Source organism: Pelobates fuscus, chromosome 4 (assembly GCF_036172605.1).
Source record: "Pelobates fuscus isolate aPelFus1 chromosome 4, aPelFus1.pri, whole genome shotgun sequence".
In the NCBI taxonomy this organism is placed as follows: Eukaryota; Metazoa; Chordata; class Amphibia; order Anura; family Pelobatidae; genus Pelobates; species Pelobates fuscus.
The window spans coordinates 204,944,907-204,960,426 of NC_086320.1; the positions used below are offsets into that span (position 1 = coordinate 204,944,907).

Below are 15,520 nucleotides of genomic sequence, written 5' to 3' on the forward strand. Positions count from 1 at the left end.
ACTCAATATGTGCTTTTTAAATTAGTGACTCCAGTGGCCCCATAATAGTGCATTTGGGCTGTGGTGATGATTTAAGATTTGTTTTGCTCTGATACGGCTATTCTCTGACTACTCAGAGACTACTTTGAAGCAGTTACGTTTATTGACACGCCAGGTTATTTTGTCAACTACTATGGAAAAATACAGCCTTTCTAACATACACCGACAGCTTTTAATCCATATGAGCATACTTGCCCTATGTTACCCTGAGCATATGGGCTGCTACTAGTGATGTCCCGAACTGTTCGCCAGGAACTGTTCGCCAGGAACTGTTCGCCAGCGAACATAGCTTGTTCGTGGTGAACGCGGCGGGCCAACATATGCGATGGTCGGTCCGCCCCCTATTTGTCATGGAGGTGGTCGGGTCTGGGAGGGAGGGCCTGCTGCTGATTGGCTGGAATGTGTCTGCTGACTGTGAGGTAGAGGGTCAAAGTTTACTCAATGATGACAAATAGGGGGTGGACCGACCATCGCATATGTTTGCCCGTCGCGTTTGCCACGAACAAGCTATGTTCGCCGGCGAACGGTTCCTGGCGAACAGTTCGGGACATCACTAGCTACTACACATTTTATATATGCCTATCCTGCAGCCATCCAGTAATATTATTGGCCTCAGCCTGTTCATTTTGCTCCCAGTGCATGTTATATTATATTCCTATTTATTTAGTCATGCACTCTAAGCTCTGTGATATTTCACCTTTCCTGTTACTACTTTAAAATGTGCAATTATTTATGTATAGTTTAATTACTTGATATGTCTATGTAGAGAGAAAATTTATAAAACCAAACACAGTGAAGGGGATGCATATAATACAATAAATAATGCTTAATACTTATAACTGTGAGACCTCTTGATCAATCTGTAAAAGACAGTATAACAACATAGCGCAATACTGCATAGAAAACAAGTCTATAACAGAGATATTGGGTCACTCACAATCTTCAGAGCCTTAGGAAGCAGGCTCTCACTGTAGCTTCATTTTAATAATAAGCTTATTCAGGCTTTCAGCAGGATATCTCTGTGTCCTCCTTCCCAGGTAGGTATAAATAAATCAATATCAATATCGAGTGAGGTAAATTAGAAGATTTTACTTCAAAATAAATCAATAAATAAAATAACAGCAGCACAAACATAATTAAAATAAAATAGCAAAGTCCAGGAACACTGATGCGTTTTGACCTTTCAGTCTTTTTCAAAGTGCATAAATGAACCTCGCCCAGCGTTGGTTTGAACCTGTACATTCTGGAAATTGATTTTCCCGCTTCGTCCTGTTCCGTACTTGACTTCCGCAATCTGACGTCATCCCGTCATTTGCGTCTATGAGCAAGGCCATCTTGATGAGGTGTATACAGGTGGAGTCTTCTATTTTCACTAACTCGTAAATGCGATAATCGGAAATCCCAAAACCGCCATAACAATAATGGGCACAATAAGTTTATATATTAAATAGTTCATAAAGGATAAAGCTGGACAAAAAAGGAAACTTTAAAAAGAAAACATCAGTTCAAACTAACAGTAATAATAAAAGAGAAGCGGAAACTTTAAAAAGAAAACATCAGTTCAAAATAACAGTAATAATGAAAGAGAAACCTCTTTAATAGCAACATTAGTTAAAAACATTTATAATATATAATATGAGGCTGATGTATACACTCTTATAATAAAAGGAGAATTAATTCAGAAAAGCATCAAATATAGAATAAAAAGACATGATATAAAAAGTAAAAAATCTATCATTAAAAATGGTTTAAAATACACATATATATATATATATATAAAATTGAATAATTAGATAAGGGATGCCATCTCGAAGTCCACATTGAGCCCACTAGGGGACATGGTGTCCAGGTTGAATATCCATCTCATCTCACAGCGGCCCAACGTGGATTCCAAGTGTCCTCCTCTCCAGTGATTTTTGATAAACTGGATACCACAGAATTGGAGTCCAGTAGGATCTCCACCGTGGGAATTTAGAAAATGTAAAGAAACATTATGATTTAAAAAATCTCTCCTTATATGATAAATATGCTCATATATCCTTGTCTTTAAACATCTAGATGTCTTACCAACATGCTGCAGTCCACAAGGACGCGTGAGCAAATATACCACGTTTTTAGAATGACATGTAATAAGGGAATCTATTTTAAAAGGTTTTGATCCTATCTTGGATTTAAACATTTCTATTTGTGGGGGTTTATTCTTCAAACTCTTACATCCCATGCACTCTCCACAGTAATAGAACCCTTTATTAGTATTTCTATATGTACCCAAAACATTCTTATCCTTGGGTACATCTAGATAACTTGAAGTAAGTATTTGTCTGAGGTTTTTAGCTCCTCTAAATACTATGTTGGGTTTATTGTCTATGAATGGTACAATTTGTTGATCTTGCTGCATTATTAAGAATTTTCTTAAGTTCTTTATGTTCTTTACTATAATTTAAAATTAAGGGATTTCTTTTTCATTTTCTTCTCTTTTGTTTTTATATTTATCGGTAGGTAAAGATTCCCTGTCCATTTCCTGAATTCCATCAATTTCTTCTTCTGCATGATAGCCTCGGTCTAGAAACTGTTTTGTTTTTTTAATAATTCTACCTGGTTGTTAAATTAATCAAGGTCTGTACAGTTGCGTGTTAGGTGAAGGAACTGACCTCTAGGGATATTTTCTAGCTAGGGTTGAAAGTGGCAACTCTCTTTGTGGATGTAGCTATTTGCATCTGCTGTTTTAAATAAAGTGTGTGTGCTAATGTTATCTTTTATATCGATCTCTAGATCCAGGAAATTAATTTTATCTCTATTAATTTCTTGAGTTAAATGAATATCCCATTGATTTAAGTTTAAAAACTTTAAAAATTCTAGAACAGAATCTAGAACTAAAAATTCTAGAACTCATCTCCCTTCCAAATTAAAAAAAGTTAATCAATATATCTCTTATATAAGACCAGGTTCGTACCAGGTTCTCTGGAACTGCAATGTTTTACATTGCAGCACTAAATGTAATAGGGACACAGCACCCAGACCACTTCAATGAGCTGAAGTGGTCTGGGTGACTACAGTGTCCCTCTAACTATTTTACTAAGGACATAGATGAGGTCTTCCAGATTTTTTATAATGATTTATATATTTTTTGATCTAGAGGTGATGGGGTGACAACCATATTATCTTAGATAAAATGTCCCTTTATTTCAAAGATAAAGGTCTTACTGTTATCTCAGAAGAACAAAGAAAGATATTGGATAACCCAGTCACTGAGCTGAACAAACAATTTTACCCATACCACTTTTTAAAAGTTCTGGTCCGGATTGATTTACAGTAATATATTATAGAACCTTTATAACAGAATTAGCTCTCCCATTGGCAAATATGATTAACATATTATGTACAGTGGAATTTCTGAGTCAAGCCTCATTTAAAGCTTTTATTACTTTAGTACTGAAAGAAGGTAAAAATAGAGATGAGTGAGGACCTTATAGGCCAATTTCCTTTTAATTTAGATTTAAAAATTTGTAAACATTTTAGCATTTTGATTAAAATATATAACTAGTGACCTAATTTATACTGATCAATCCGTTTTTATAGAAGGCAGAGAAACAAGGGATAATGTGATTAAAACGTTAAATGCTTTATATTTAGCTAAACATAGTCCCATCCCCTCAGTGCTTTCCAGTAGAGTTAAAAGAACACTATAGTCACCTAAATTACTTTAGCCAAATAAAGCAGTTTTAGTGTATAGATCATTCCCCTGCAATTTCACTGCTCAATTCACTGTCATTTAGGAGTTAAATCACACCTCCCCTGGCTATGATTGACAGAGCCTGCATGAAAAAAAAACTGGTTTCACTTTCAAACAGATGTAATTTACCTTAAATAATTGTATCTCAATCTCTAAATTGAACTTTAATCGCATACAGGAGGCTCTTGCAGGGTCTAGCAAGCTATTAACATAGCAGGGGATAATAAAATCTTAATTAGACAGAACTTGCAATAAAGAAAGCCTAAATAGGGCTCTCTGTACAGGAAGTGTTTATGGAAGGCTGTGCAAGTCACATGCAGGGAGGTGTGACTAGGGTTCATAAACAAAGGGATTTAACTCCTAAATGGCAGAGGATTGAGCAGTGAGGCTGCAGGGGCATGTTCTATACACCAAAACTGCTTCATTAAGCTAAAGTTGTTCAGGTGACTATAGTGTACCTTTAATTGGCTATTTATGTTGTACGTTTTGAAGAAATTGGGTTTTGGAATGGGATTTATGACATGGATTAAGCTATTTATTTACATCCAGTAGTTAGAATAAAAATAAATGGGGATCTATCAAATAAATTAATGCTTTTGAATGGGACGAGGCAAGGTTGCCCCTTATCGCCTCTACTTTTTGTGTTGGTTATGGAACTTCTATTATCCTCAAATTAGACAAGCATAAAATATTAGTGGGTTTAATTTCATGTCAGGAGAGGTACAAATTGTGGCATATGTGGAAAATGTCTTACTGTTTGTTTCTAATCTTTTAGTGTCTCTAGAAGGGATCTGTTACTGCTTTCTGAATTTAGTTATTACTCATATTTAGAAGTAAATATTACTAAAAGTGAAGTTTTAGATATTAACCTATCAAATAAGACTTGTCCCAGATAAATTTACAATATCATTGCAAAACAGAAGCTTCAGCCATTGAATATTTGGGTATTAATCTCAGTGATAACCCTAAGGACTGGTACAATATTAACTACCTCTCTACATTAACTACTACAAAAACTGATCTCACATGCTGGTCTAGAATAAGCATAATTTCTATGAATATTCTCCCAAAATTCTTATATCTTTTTCAGACTCTTCCTATTTGAATCCCTCAAGTATTTTTCTTTCCAGTTAAAAAGATTGCTAATTTTATCTGGAAGGGGAAACCTCCTAGACTGGTTTATAAATATTTAATTAGACCTAGACACAGACAAGGCTTGGGTCTACTGGATATGTGTAGTTATTATTATGCGGCACATCTTACACGTATTCTAGAGTGGTCCCACATATACTCCAAACCATGGATTACTATGAAGCAAGATTTTGTAAATGTTAATATCTGTAACATACCTTGGTTGGAAGTCGCAGGGGATAGCGGAGAGAAAAAAAATATATTATCAAATGTAATACGTACTAAACATTCTATGATAACACCTACTTTAAAAATCCTTTTACCTGTTCCAAATAATGATAATTTACTTTCTGACAAAGATCCTCTCATTATTTTTCATATCTGCTATTAGAGAGCATAAATATTAGATTAGGAGATATTATTAATGTGGTAACTGGTGGCGTACTGCCTAAAGAAACCGTTATCAGCAGAGGTGTACCTAGGGTCTCCAGCGCCCTTGGCAAGGAGCTGTGTCTGTGCCCCTCCCCTCTACACCCCATACTACACAAATTTGATTTTGGCTAAACATGCTGTATCACATTCTAAATATAGAAAACCTTGATGGGACTCATTTTACATTCTTAAAGGCGCTGTTCCATGTAGCATGACTCCTATATAAGTTACCACTATGTAAAGGGAAACTAAAGAAACCAAACTAGCATTAAGTCTTGTTTCCTAATCCTCCCTGTTCCATAAAAAAATGAATAAAAAGGAATTGAAAGTTCCTGAGGTTTCCTGCAGTCACTGAAACCCCTTCGCACTATATAAAGTCACTGTAAGGAGAATTTGTACACATGAAATAGCAAAGCTTCTTATACAATGCTTTCCCAATAATGCCAATAATAATCTGTGTTATCAACCTCAAAACATAAATATATATTTACACACACATATTTAGACTTGTGTGATGATGGTGATGTACCAGAGGAATGCTTGTCACCATATTGCAAGCATAGTAGAGACACATCACACCTTATGACAAGCAACACAGGCCATTACACCTTATTACAAACACAACATTGATAAATAACACCTTTTTACAAGTAAAACACTGGGACATCACACCATATCAGTGCCGGACTGGGGATAAAAACCGTGGAAAACGTTTTATACCAATTTATCAAAGAGAATGCACTCACAGGACTTGCCCAAGCACTTACTGCAGCACACAGATTACGCTCATATGACTTGCCCGAGCACCCATAACTTACCCTGGCATTTAGTTTTCGCTCACAGGACTTGCCCGAGGACTTTAAACAGCCTCCTGCATGCACCATGCAGAAGGAAAAAGATGCCGGCGGCAACAAAAGCGACATCCCTTTCATCCATATCTCCCCCCTCTTGCCGACCTCCCCCTTCCATCCATATCTCTCCCTCCCGCTAACCTCCCCCCTCCTATCCATATTCCCCACCTTTTCAACCTCTCCCTCCTATTCATATCTCTCCCCCTTGCCAACCTCCCCCTCCTATCCATATCTCTCCTCCTCCTATCCAACCTCTCCCTCCTATTCATATCTCCCCCCACCAACCTCCCCCATTTCATCCATATTTCTCCCCCCACTGCCAACCTCCCCCTTTCATCCATATCTCTCTCCCTTGCATCCATATCTCTCCCTCTCTTGCCAACCTCTCCCCTTTCATCCATATCTCCCCCCCTTGCCGACCTCCCCTTTTCATCCATATTTCTCCCCCCCCTCTGCCAACCTCCCCCTTTATCCATATCTCCCCCCCTTGCATCCATATCTCCCCCCTTGCCAACCCCCCCCTTTCATCCATATTTTTTCCCCCTCTGCCAACCTCCCCCTTTATCCATATCTCTCCCCCTTGCATCCATATCTCTCCCCCCCTTGCCAACCTCTCCCCTTTCATCCATATCTCCCCCCTTGCCGCCCTCCCGCTTCCATCCATATCTCTCCCTCCTGCTAACCTCCCCCTCCTATCCATATCTCCCCCCCTTTCCAACCTCTCCCTCCTATTCATATCTCTCTCCCCCTTGCCAACCTCCCACTCCTATCTATATATCTCCCCATCGATATCTCTACCCCCTTGCCGACCTTCCCCCTCCTATCCATATCTCTCCCCCTAACCATACGTCCCCCATCCATATCTTTCCCCCACTTGCTGACCTCCTCCTCCTATCCATATCTCTCCTCCTCCTATCCAACCTCCCCCTCCTATCCATATCTCTCCTCCCCCTATCCAACCTCCCCCTCCTATCCATATCTCTCCCCCTTTCACACATATCTTTCCCCCCTTGCCAACCTCCTCCCTTTCATCCATATTTCTCCCCCCCTTGCCAACCAATCCCTTCCTGAATATCACCCTCCTTACCAAACCCCTTTTTTCAGTATCTCCCCCCTTGCCAACCTATCCCCTTCCTCAATATGTCCCCCTTCTATCCCTTGCTAACATCCCCCTTTCCTTAATATCCCCCTTTGCCAACTTTCCCTTTCCTCAGTATCTCCCACCTTGCCAACCTCCCCTCTTACTCAGTATCTCCCCCTTTACCAACCTCCCCCTTACTCAATATCTCTCCCCACTTGCCAACCTCCCCCTTACTCAATATCTCCCCCCTTGCCAACCTCCCCTTACTCAATATCTCCACACCTTGCCCACCTCCCCCTTACACAAAACCCCCCCTTGCCAACCTCCCCCTACACAATATCTTCCCCCTTACTCAACATCTTCCCTCCCCTTCCTAAATTCTACCTACCTATACGATCCTCGTATATCCTCTGTGTATCCTCACAGAGCCCCAGTTGCCTCCCTTCCTGCCATTTTGTCTGTCATGGCAGGGGAGGGGGGCGTCTGATGTGTGGCGCGCTCTGTTTACCTGTCATGCTGAGTGCCTGGCAGACGCCGGTCTCGCCAACTCTACAGTATGCCCCTTGTTAACAGTAGGGATTTTTTTCATAGATGGGGTTTATTTTTCTATTTACAGTTACAATATCTGCAGTGTTATATCAATTAGATCCAACAAATATTGATGAGTGCTTTTCTTCTAATTACTTATCACAATGAAGTTGGTCAATAAGTCTTCTAATACTGAGAGCTCTGCACCGGTTATTAAAATCCCACCTATATAAAAACTCTGAAAACATATGCATCTCTGAATTCACAATCAAATCATACTAAAAAACCCTGCTAATGTTTACTTGTTTGGTAACTGTATAAGAATAAATTAATACTTCTTTGTAACTCTCTGACCATGGGATTGACAAACCATTGTCAAGCTAGTCAAGCCCTCACCATCACCACACCTAGAGGTGAGTGTTCTTATCATGACGTTGACAGTAGATCAACAGGTAGACAGGAAAGAAGGTAATGAGCACATAGCTAAGATAGACATGAAAGCAGATATACAGAAAGTACATTGAGTCAGCCATATATACAGTAAGATGGATGTATGGAAACCTATACACACTACTATAGACGAAAAAAACTCCAACTAGAAAAAACAGACACAACTCTACTTGTTTCACCTTCTATGCAAGCACCTACACGTATACATGTATACTTCAATATAGCCCTCAACACCTATGCGAACAAAGCAGCAGTTCTGACCTATCTCTACATAAATCTTTGAACAGAGCCAGTAAAAGAATAGCAAATATATACTGTAAACAGTGCTGTCTTATTGTAATGCCAAATGGAATTCCTCTTTAGCAGCTATACACTTGTGTCTCCCACCACTAGGATATGTAAAAAATCACCCCAACACCGCGATAACATGCCCAAATATAAAAAAAAGTGGAGCACTATTTAAGTTTCTCTTCTAAGGAAACAGGCTGACTTTGAAAAAGGTTTGGTATATTGCTGCTTTTTTCCTGCCCCAAGGGTTTTTAAACAGCACTCCACTTTTCTATATTTGGAAATAGAGAGTAAACGTGTCAGCCAAATAAATATACACGAAGACCTAACAAACAAAAAATAATAAACAAAGTCTACTGATATATATATATATATATATATATATATATATATATATATATATTGTTTATATGCAATCACATCTCTGTAACTTAGTTTAGACCATCACTTATCTTCTGTAAAATAAAACCAACCAGTGGTTTGTATCTGTATAGTTCATGTATATAGTATACATATATTTTACATTGTGGTGAACCTGCATGCACATGCACCTATTTTAAACTGTTTAAATGATATGTTAATTCATAGCAACATGACAGTAAAATGTATAGTAAAAGAGATCTGATATATCCTATTAATGTTTGTCTTTCTTTGCAGATGGGAAGGAAGTTAAGGTGGGCGAGTATAATGCTGTAGCTGACAGCCTGGAATTGATCAATGACACCATTAGATTTCAAGGTATATTGACACATATAACATGTGGAACTGTAAACTTAATTAACATGGGTATATTATTAATCCAAGAAAAGCAGATTGCTCTAGGTTGGGATTAGCAACACGTAGCTCTTTAGTTGTCATGGAACTACATTTCGTGTAACCGTAAGACATCTCTTGACTGTAAAAGACCCACCAACTCATAGGAGTGTAGTTAAACATTATCTAAAGGGAAAACTATGAACTTCCTTGTCTATAAAAACCTGCAGGTTACCGTGGCATAATAAAAGGCATTGATTTCTGCAAATCATTTCATTTTTCAAGACTCTCAAATACATATTTGTTAAATATAGGGATATTCAAACATCATAGCATGTATGAAGAGGAACTTCCCTTTTAATTTAATATTTACCATATTTAAGCTACCTCTTGTCTTACTTCATGATACCATATTTCACAAACCCATATTTTCATTCTGTATTTACCATCCATCATTTACCGTATTTAATTTTGTGATGACATATATCATATTTTCCATTTTTCCTCTCTTGTATTCCACGTTGCATTATTTTTCTTATTTAATACTATAATGTATATTACATACTTTATACCACATGTATAAACCATATTTATTTGCAAATGTAATCTCACATTTTCCATTTTCAATTCCATGATATATTTTCCATACTTCTGTCCATATGCCAATTGTTCTTCCCCCACATGCCATATGTCAGCCAATGATTTAAAATGATATTTTATTCCTTTTCATCCCATGATCCCATATTTAATTAATATGAACCTCCCATACTTTTCTTTCCTACTTGCTTCCTGTATTGGTGTCAGACAGCATGGCAGGTGTTCAATAGAATGTCTGTATCTTGGCTGCACACCACACTTCGTTCAATGCTATTGTAAATTAGGACGTGATGTCATATCTCGTCTACTTCTCTCATTTAACAAAGAGTTACAAGGGAGTGTAAAGTAATACTACAGATATCTCTAGTGTTGGAGAATGAAGACAACACAACTGGCTCTCTTGTTTTTTTTACAGCGAGAGCAGGTCAGAAGAGATATTTGGATAATAAAGCACATAGAGAATGTCTGGGACTATGCACCGGCCCCATTGTGAGTGGTAAACCTAAGTTGGTCACTACTTTGGGCAGGACACAGCCAAAAGGGATTTGTGAGATGATATGTAAAGCAATGCATTGCCTTATGGTGCTTCATAATGCTTTCTAATTATAGTTTCTAATTTAAGTTGGTAGCATTTTTTTAACCAATAATTGCATCAACGCAAATGAATGGAGCATCCTGGTGCCCCGCACCAATGTAAGTAGTCATGACATTTTAGAACAGTTTCTTTTCTTACACTGGAGAAAATCAGAGCATTCCAGGCACCATAGCCACTGCAGTGCTTTACAGATGTTATGGTGTATGGTGTGTTCCTTCAATTAAACATCAGTATGGCATAATAACATTAGTTAATGCTTTAAGGACATTTTTTTTAATCAATTTACGATGAGAATAATTAATGAAATGTTTTAATCCAATTTATTACAGTACAAATTCATTACACATACATATTATTTGTGCATGATTTATGTAGTCTATTCTGGGGTCATTGCCAACTATCATATTAGGGGATTTGGTTATTTTGCTTGATTAATGAAGAGATCTTTATTTTACAATCTTTATTTTGTATTTAAAATTGAACAGGTATTTAAGGGGTTATGTTTAACACAATAATTAATGAATGTTTCTATATAAGATGGATGTTTCTATGTGAGAAATGTGAGGGCACCTGTGAATACTCACAACAGACCAATCCTTTGCCATTTTTAATGTTTTATAATAAAGATGAGCTTTTTTAAACTTTCTTTTGGCTGCAATGCTACGTTTGGATCCATGATGACTGGATATTGATGTATTATTTTTAAGGTTACCTGCCCTTGGCATGACTTGTTACACACCCTTGAGTAACATACTTACATTCCCTTCTACCAAAATGAAAATGTCTCAGGCTCAGGAAATGTTTCTGTATCTATTTCCTACCGTTAATTTGAGTAGCATATTGTTGACTAGCCAGTGGCGTACAGATTTGAATGGGGTCTCCGGTAAGTTTAATAGGCGACTTTAGTTTCAAACATTTTATTAAGTGTTTTTTGTAGTTGACAACAGAGATCAAAGCAAAATAGTAATATCACAAGGTACAATAAGGAGCATAGTATGTGTCCACAGTGATTTATTGGGCTGTATACAGTGCTCACTTTGAGTGCTGTATACAGCTCATCAGTCAGCTGGGGACAATAAATATGACCCCAGTTGACAGAGGTAAGCTCCAGGAATAGATTGCTACATGGGTCTCCTCTGTTCAGCCGGGATTTAAATCCTACTCATACCAGACTTGCAGGACGTTCCATGCATTCCTGAAGGCTTTAAAGTCTGCTAGTTTCAGGACGGCATCTTAGCATCAGAAATGGGTTACTGTAATATAGTCCCTTTTGACACATACCTTCTCATTGTAACTACAATAATAGTACCAGCTGGAGGTAAAGATATAGATGGAATGATGGGAAACTCATACTAGGGCACTCAATGAAGAATATGCTGTGAAATGTGAAAGCTCTTGTTAGAAAAGCTATACAATGTATGTACATTCATTTCCATGCTGAGAGAGCTTTTATAGAGTTTGATGAATAAGTTCCAAGAAACTGGAGCGATTTTTCCCACCGGGGTAATGTTCTTGCCGCTTATTGTTCCACTGAAACTATTTTGCTTTCAAGAAGAACCTTTGTGTTCTTCATCAGTAACGTGAAGAAAAAAAAATACAACTTTTAAAACCAAGATGATATTAAAACATATGGTTCTGTGCCAATAAAACTAAAAGCAAAATCTATTCATACTAAGATGATATTAAATTACATTTCTCTTAAGGGTTTACCATCATCTAATATTCTAAATTTCTGCAAATGATAATATTCTATAGTAAGATATCATTTCTCTTTTCTATTTCAGGAGTCGAGCCACCAAAAGATCAAACTTTCATCCGTATGCAGAGACGTCAGATTTACTTACCACTTTACAGTATTCTTTCAGCAATCACAATTATTGGGATGATCATGGCCAGTACATTTTTGTTCTTTAACATCAAAAATCGGAATCAGAAGTTAGTATCTTATTTTTAACTTTGCTTAAAAATGCTTATGATAAATTAATGAATAGCAAAAGCTGTATTTATGTTATGTAATTAATACTTTACATTGCATGGGTTTTTATATAACTGTATCCCTTGCTTTACAGCAGGGTCCAGGCTATCAGTCTTTTAAAAAGTTTAAAAGGCACGCTTTTCCGGTCGGTAATGGGAAGAAAAATAAGTATGAGCATAATTTATACCACTAGTTACATGACAAATGTAAAGTAGGTCATTCTGTGGACTGTATTGATAACAGAGCTAGGATTTATTTGACAAATTGTAAAAAAAAAATTATAATTTGAATATTTGAAGCTGTTCCTGAAGTTGAGCTGGAGAGTTTTTTCTAAATCAATTATTGTTGCCTAAATTTTGCAACTCTATTTTCAGTTTGCTTTGGTAAGCAAGAATATCCAGCATTTTCGTTAAAATGGGGATCCATGTAATAAGTTACATTGTAAAGTGTATGTGTATAAGACCATATATACTACTAGGAGATCTAAAAAAAACTAAAATGAGAGTTTATTGAATGGTTTATAACTTGCAGGACAACCTTTAAACCAATGGTTTCCAAACCTGTCCTCAAGGCACGCCTACTAGTCCACGATTTAGAGATTACCCAGTTGTGTCTAAGGTGTTTTTAGAAAAGAAAAACACCTTGACACAACTAGGTAATCCCTAAATCCTGGACTGAGAGATGTGCCTTGGAAATTGGGCCTACCTCATGTGGGTTCATACACTTAAAGGGACACTCCAGGCACCCAGACCACTTCTGCCCATTGGAGTGGTCTGGGTGCCAACTCCCACTACCCTTAACCCTGCAACTGTAATTATTGCAGTTTTTATAAACTGCAATAATTACCTTGCAGGGTTAACTCCTCCTCTAGTGGCTGTCTACTAGACAGCCACTAGAGGGCACTTCCGGGATTATAGCACAGATGCTATTGCGTCGCTGGACGTCCTCACACTATGTGAGGACCTCCAACGTCGCTAAAATCCACATAGGAAAGCATTGAAAGCATTTTCAATGCTTTCCTATGGGAAGGTCTAATGCGCGTGCGCAGCATTGCCGCACATGCTCATTAGGTCTCCCCCACCGGCGGACGTGATCAGTCTCCCCCGCCGGCTGACGTGGTGACGGGGAGGAGTGTGGGCGGACCAAGGAGCAGTGCTGAGGGACATCATCGCTGCCTCTGGTAAGTCACTGAAGGGTTTTTGACCCCTTCAGCAACCGGGGATGGGAGGTGAGAGGGAGAGTGGACCTGCAGTGCCAGGAAAACGGATTGTAAACGCAAACAAAAATTTTTACAATTGAACATAGAAGGTAGTTATCTGGAGGGGTAGTGAAACCTGTAGCAGAGCGCTTGTCCTGACCAGGACTCTCCTCAGCTAGATCCGTAAAGACCGGAACTTTGGAACAAGGCGCTGTGACGTAAATAGCTCCATCCCTCCCCAGTAACTGGATGACACACAGTTCTGGAAGTACAACTGATTTATTCCACACAAACTCAGCCTTTTATGCACAGTCCCCCAGCATGGGGTCTTCATTCAAAAAGTAGACAAGCCCCTCCCATTGTCTGAGAGATAATTGAGTCAAAACTGAGTAACTCCATTATCTCTCAGTTACAGGAAACTTCATGAAACATACATAAAATACCCCAAAAATATAGTCATATAGTCCGAATAGTACGTTCGGTAGAACGGAATCGCCATTAGGGTAAAGTTCTGACCGACCTTTTGGCTTTCGGGAGTTCTTGTTCAAACACCGATGAATGCTCTTCCTGGCTTTTAGGGAGCGAATGCTCCCCCCAGTCAGTTGTTCATATCTCCCGAACGTCATTCGTCTAGTTGGTCGGGAAGTGGAACGTGCAGCGATACGGATTCCGCCTGGGTTCGTGGACTCGCATGGCCGAAAATAGTTCCAGGCATTCTGTGACCATGTACCACTGCCTGGGTTCAAGAGACAAAATGGCCAACATGCACTGGAACACATGCATATGGTGGCCACCCAGGGAATGCACTTGAGTTAATCACTTAATTTGTGGTTAACAGCCAGGGGAGGTCGGTGTTCAGGGAGGTATAAAAGGGGGACCACACACCATCAATTTGGAAAATGAACAAGGGTGGTACGGACAACCAAACAAAAGGGAATGAGTCTGCTACAAAGCCCAATATATTGCAGTGTAAAATGCTTGATTTCTATTATTTCAGTCCCCCATTTATGACTGCTCTAAGAATGCTTACTTTAAACTTGTGCAAAACATCATCATGAATTTACTAACGTGAGAATTATCAGATATTTAAAGTGAATTTCAAATTTTAGACCAAAAGAGCCAAACTGGAAGCAATGCTGACTAGGGGAATTTTTCAACTATTCAATCATTCAACTATTTTAGCCTAAAATTTTAAATTTACTTTGAATTAATTTTTAACTCCTGACAATAATCAATTTAGCACAGGGTTAGCAAGGGGTCTCTAACCAAAAACAGTATTTTATTAGAACATTGTTTTTCTGGTTTTTTTTGGGGGGGGGGGGGGTTAATAACCCTGTAACTTTTATTTTAATACATGATAAATGGTTTGTATTATACTGAAGGCAACATTATTGTAATTTAAAAGCAGCCTTTCCCTTATGCTTTGTTTCCTTTATTTCCTTTATTGCTTTGTTACCTTAGAATCTCACTCTTTTCCAGTCAGTCTTTTTTTTTTTTATACCTCCTTAGAAATCCATTTACTAGCTTCTGTCATCTGTTATAATGCAAATATAATGAATTTCTAATTTGTTATTTATTTTGGCAGGTTGATAAAAATGTCCAGTCCTTATATGAATAACCTTATTATCCTCGGAGGGATGCTTTCTTACGCATCAATTTTTCTATTTGGTCTTGATGGATCGTTTGTGTCTGCTAATACATTTGAAACATTATGCACAGTAAGTAAACCTCTCTCTGTGTTGGGCATTTTCACACCTAAGTACTTATATGACCAATAACAGTTGTAACATGAGAAATTGGAAGTAATTTTACTAAACTAAAGAGAATAACTAATGGCATCTCTGTATATTCTGTGAGTGCCATGAATAT

General features: G+C 38.0%; 1 protein-coding gene across 2 annotated transcripts in view; it reads left to right on the plus strand.

The window, feature by feature from the left end:
• The window catches only part of GABBR2 (gamma-aminobutyric acid type B receptor subunit 2), a 630,870-nt gene that overhangs the window by 491,108 nt on the left and 124,242 nt on the right, over positions 1-15,520 (plus strand). For both annotated transcript variants that reach the window (XM_063451858.1, XM_063451859.1), the window contains exons 9-11: positions 9,191-9,271; positions 12,263-12,413; positions 15,237-15,369. In XM_063451858.1, coding sequence (XP_063307928.1) covers positions 9,191-9,271; positions 12,263-12,413; positions 15,237-15,369 — 365 coding nt within the window. The remainder of the gene's footprint in view (positions 1-9,190; positions 9,272-12,262; positions 12,414-15,236; positions 15,370-15,520) is intronic.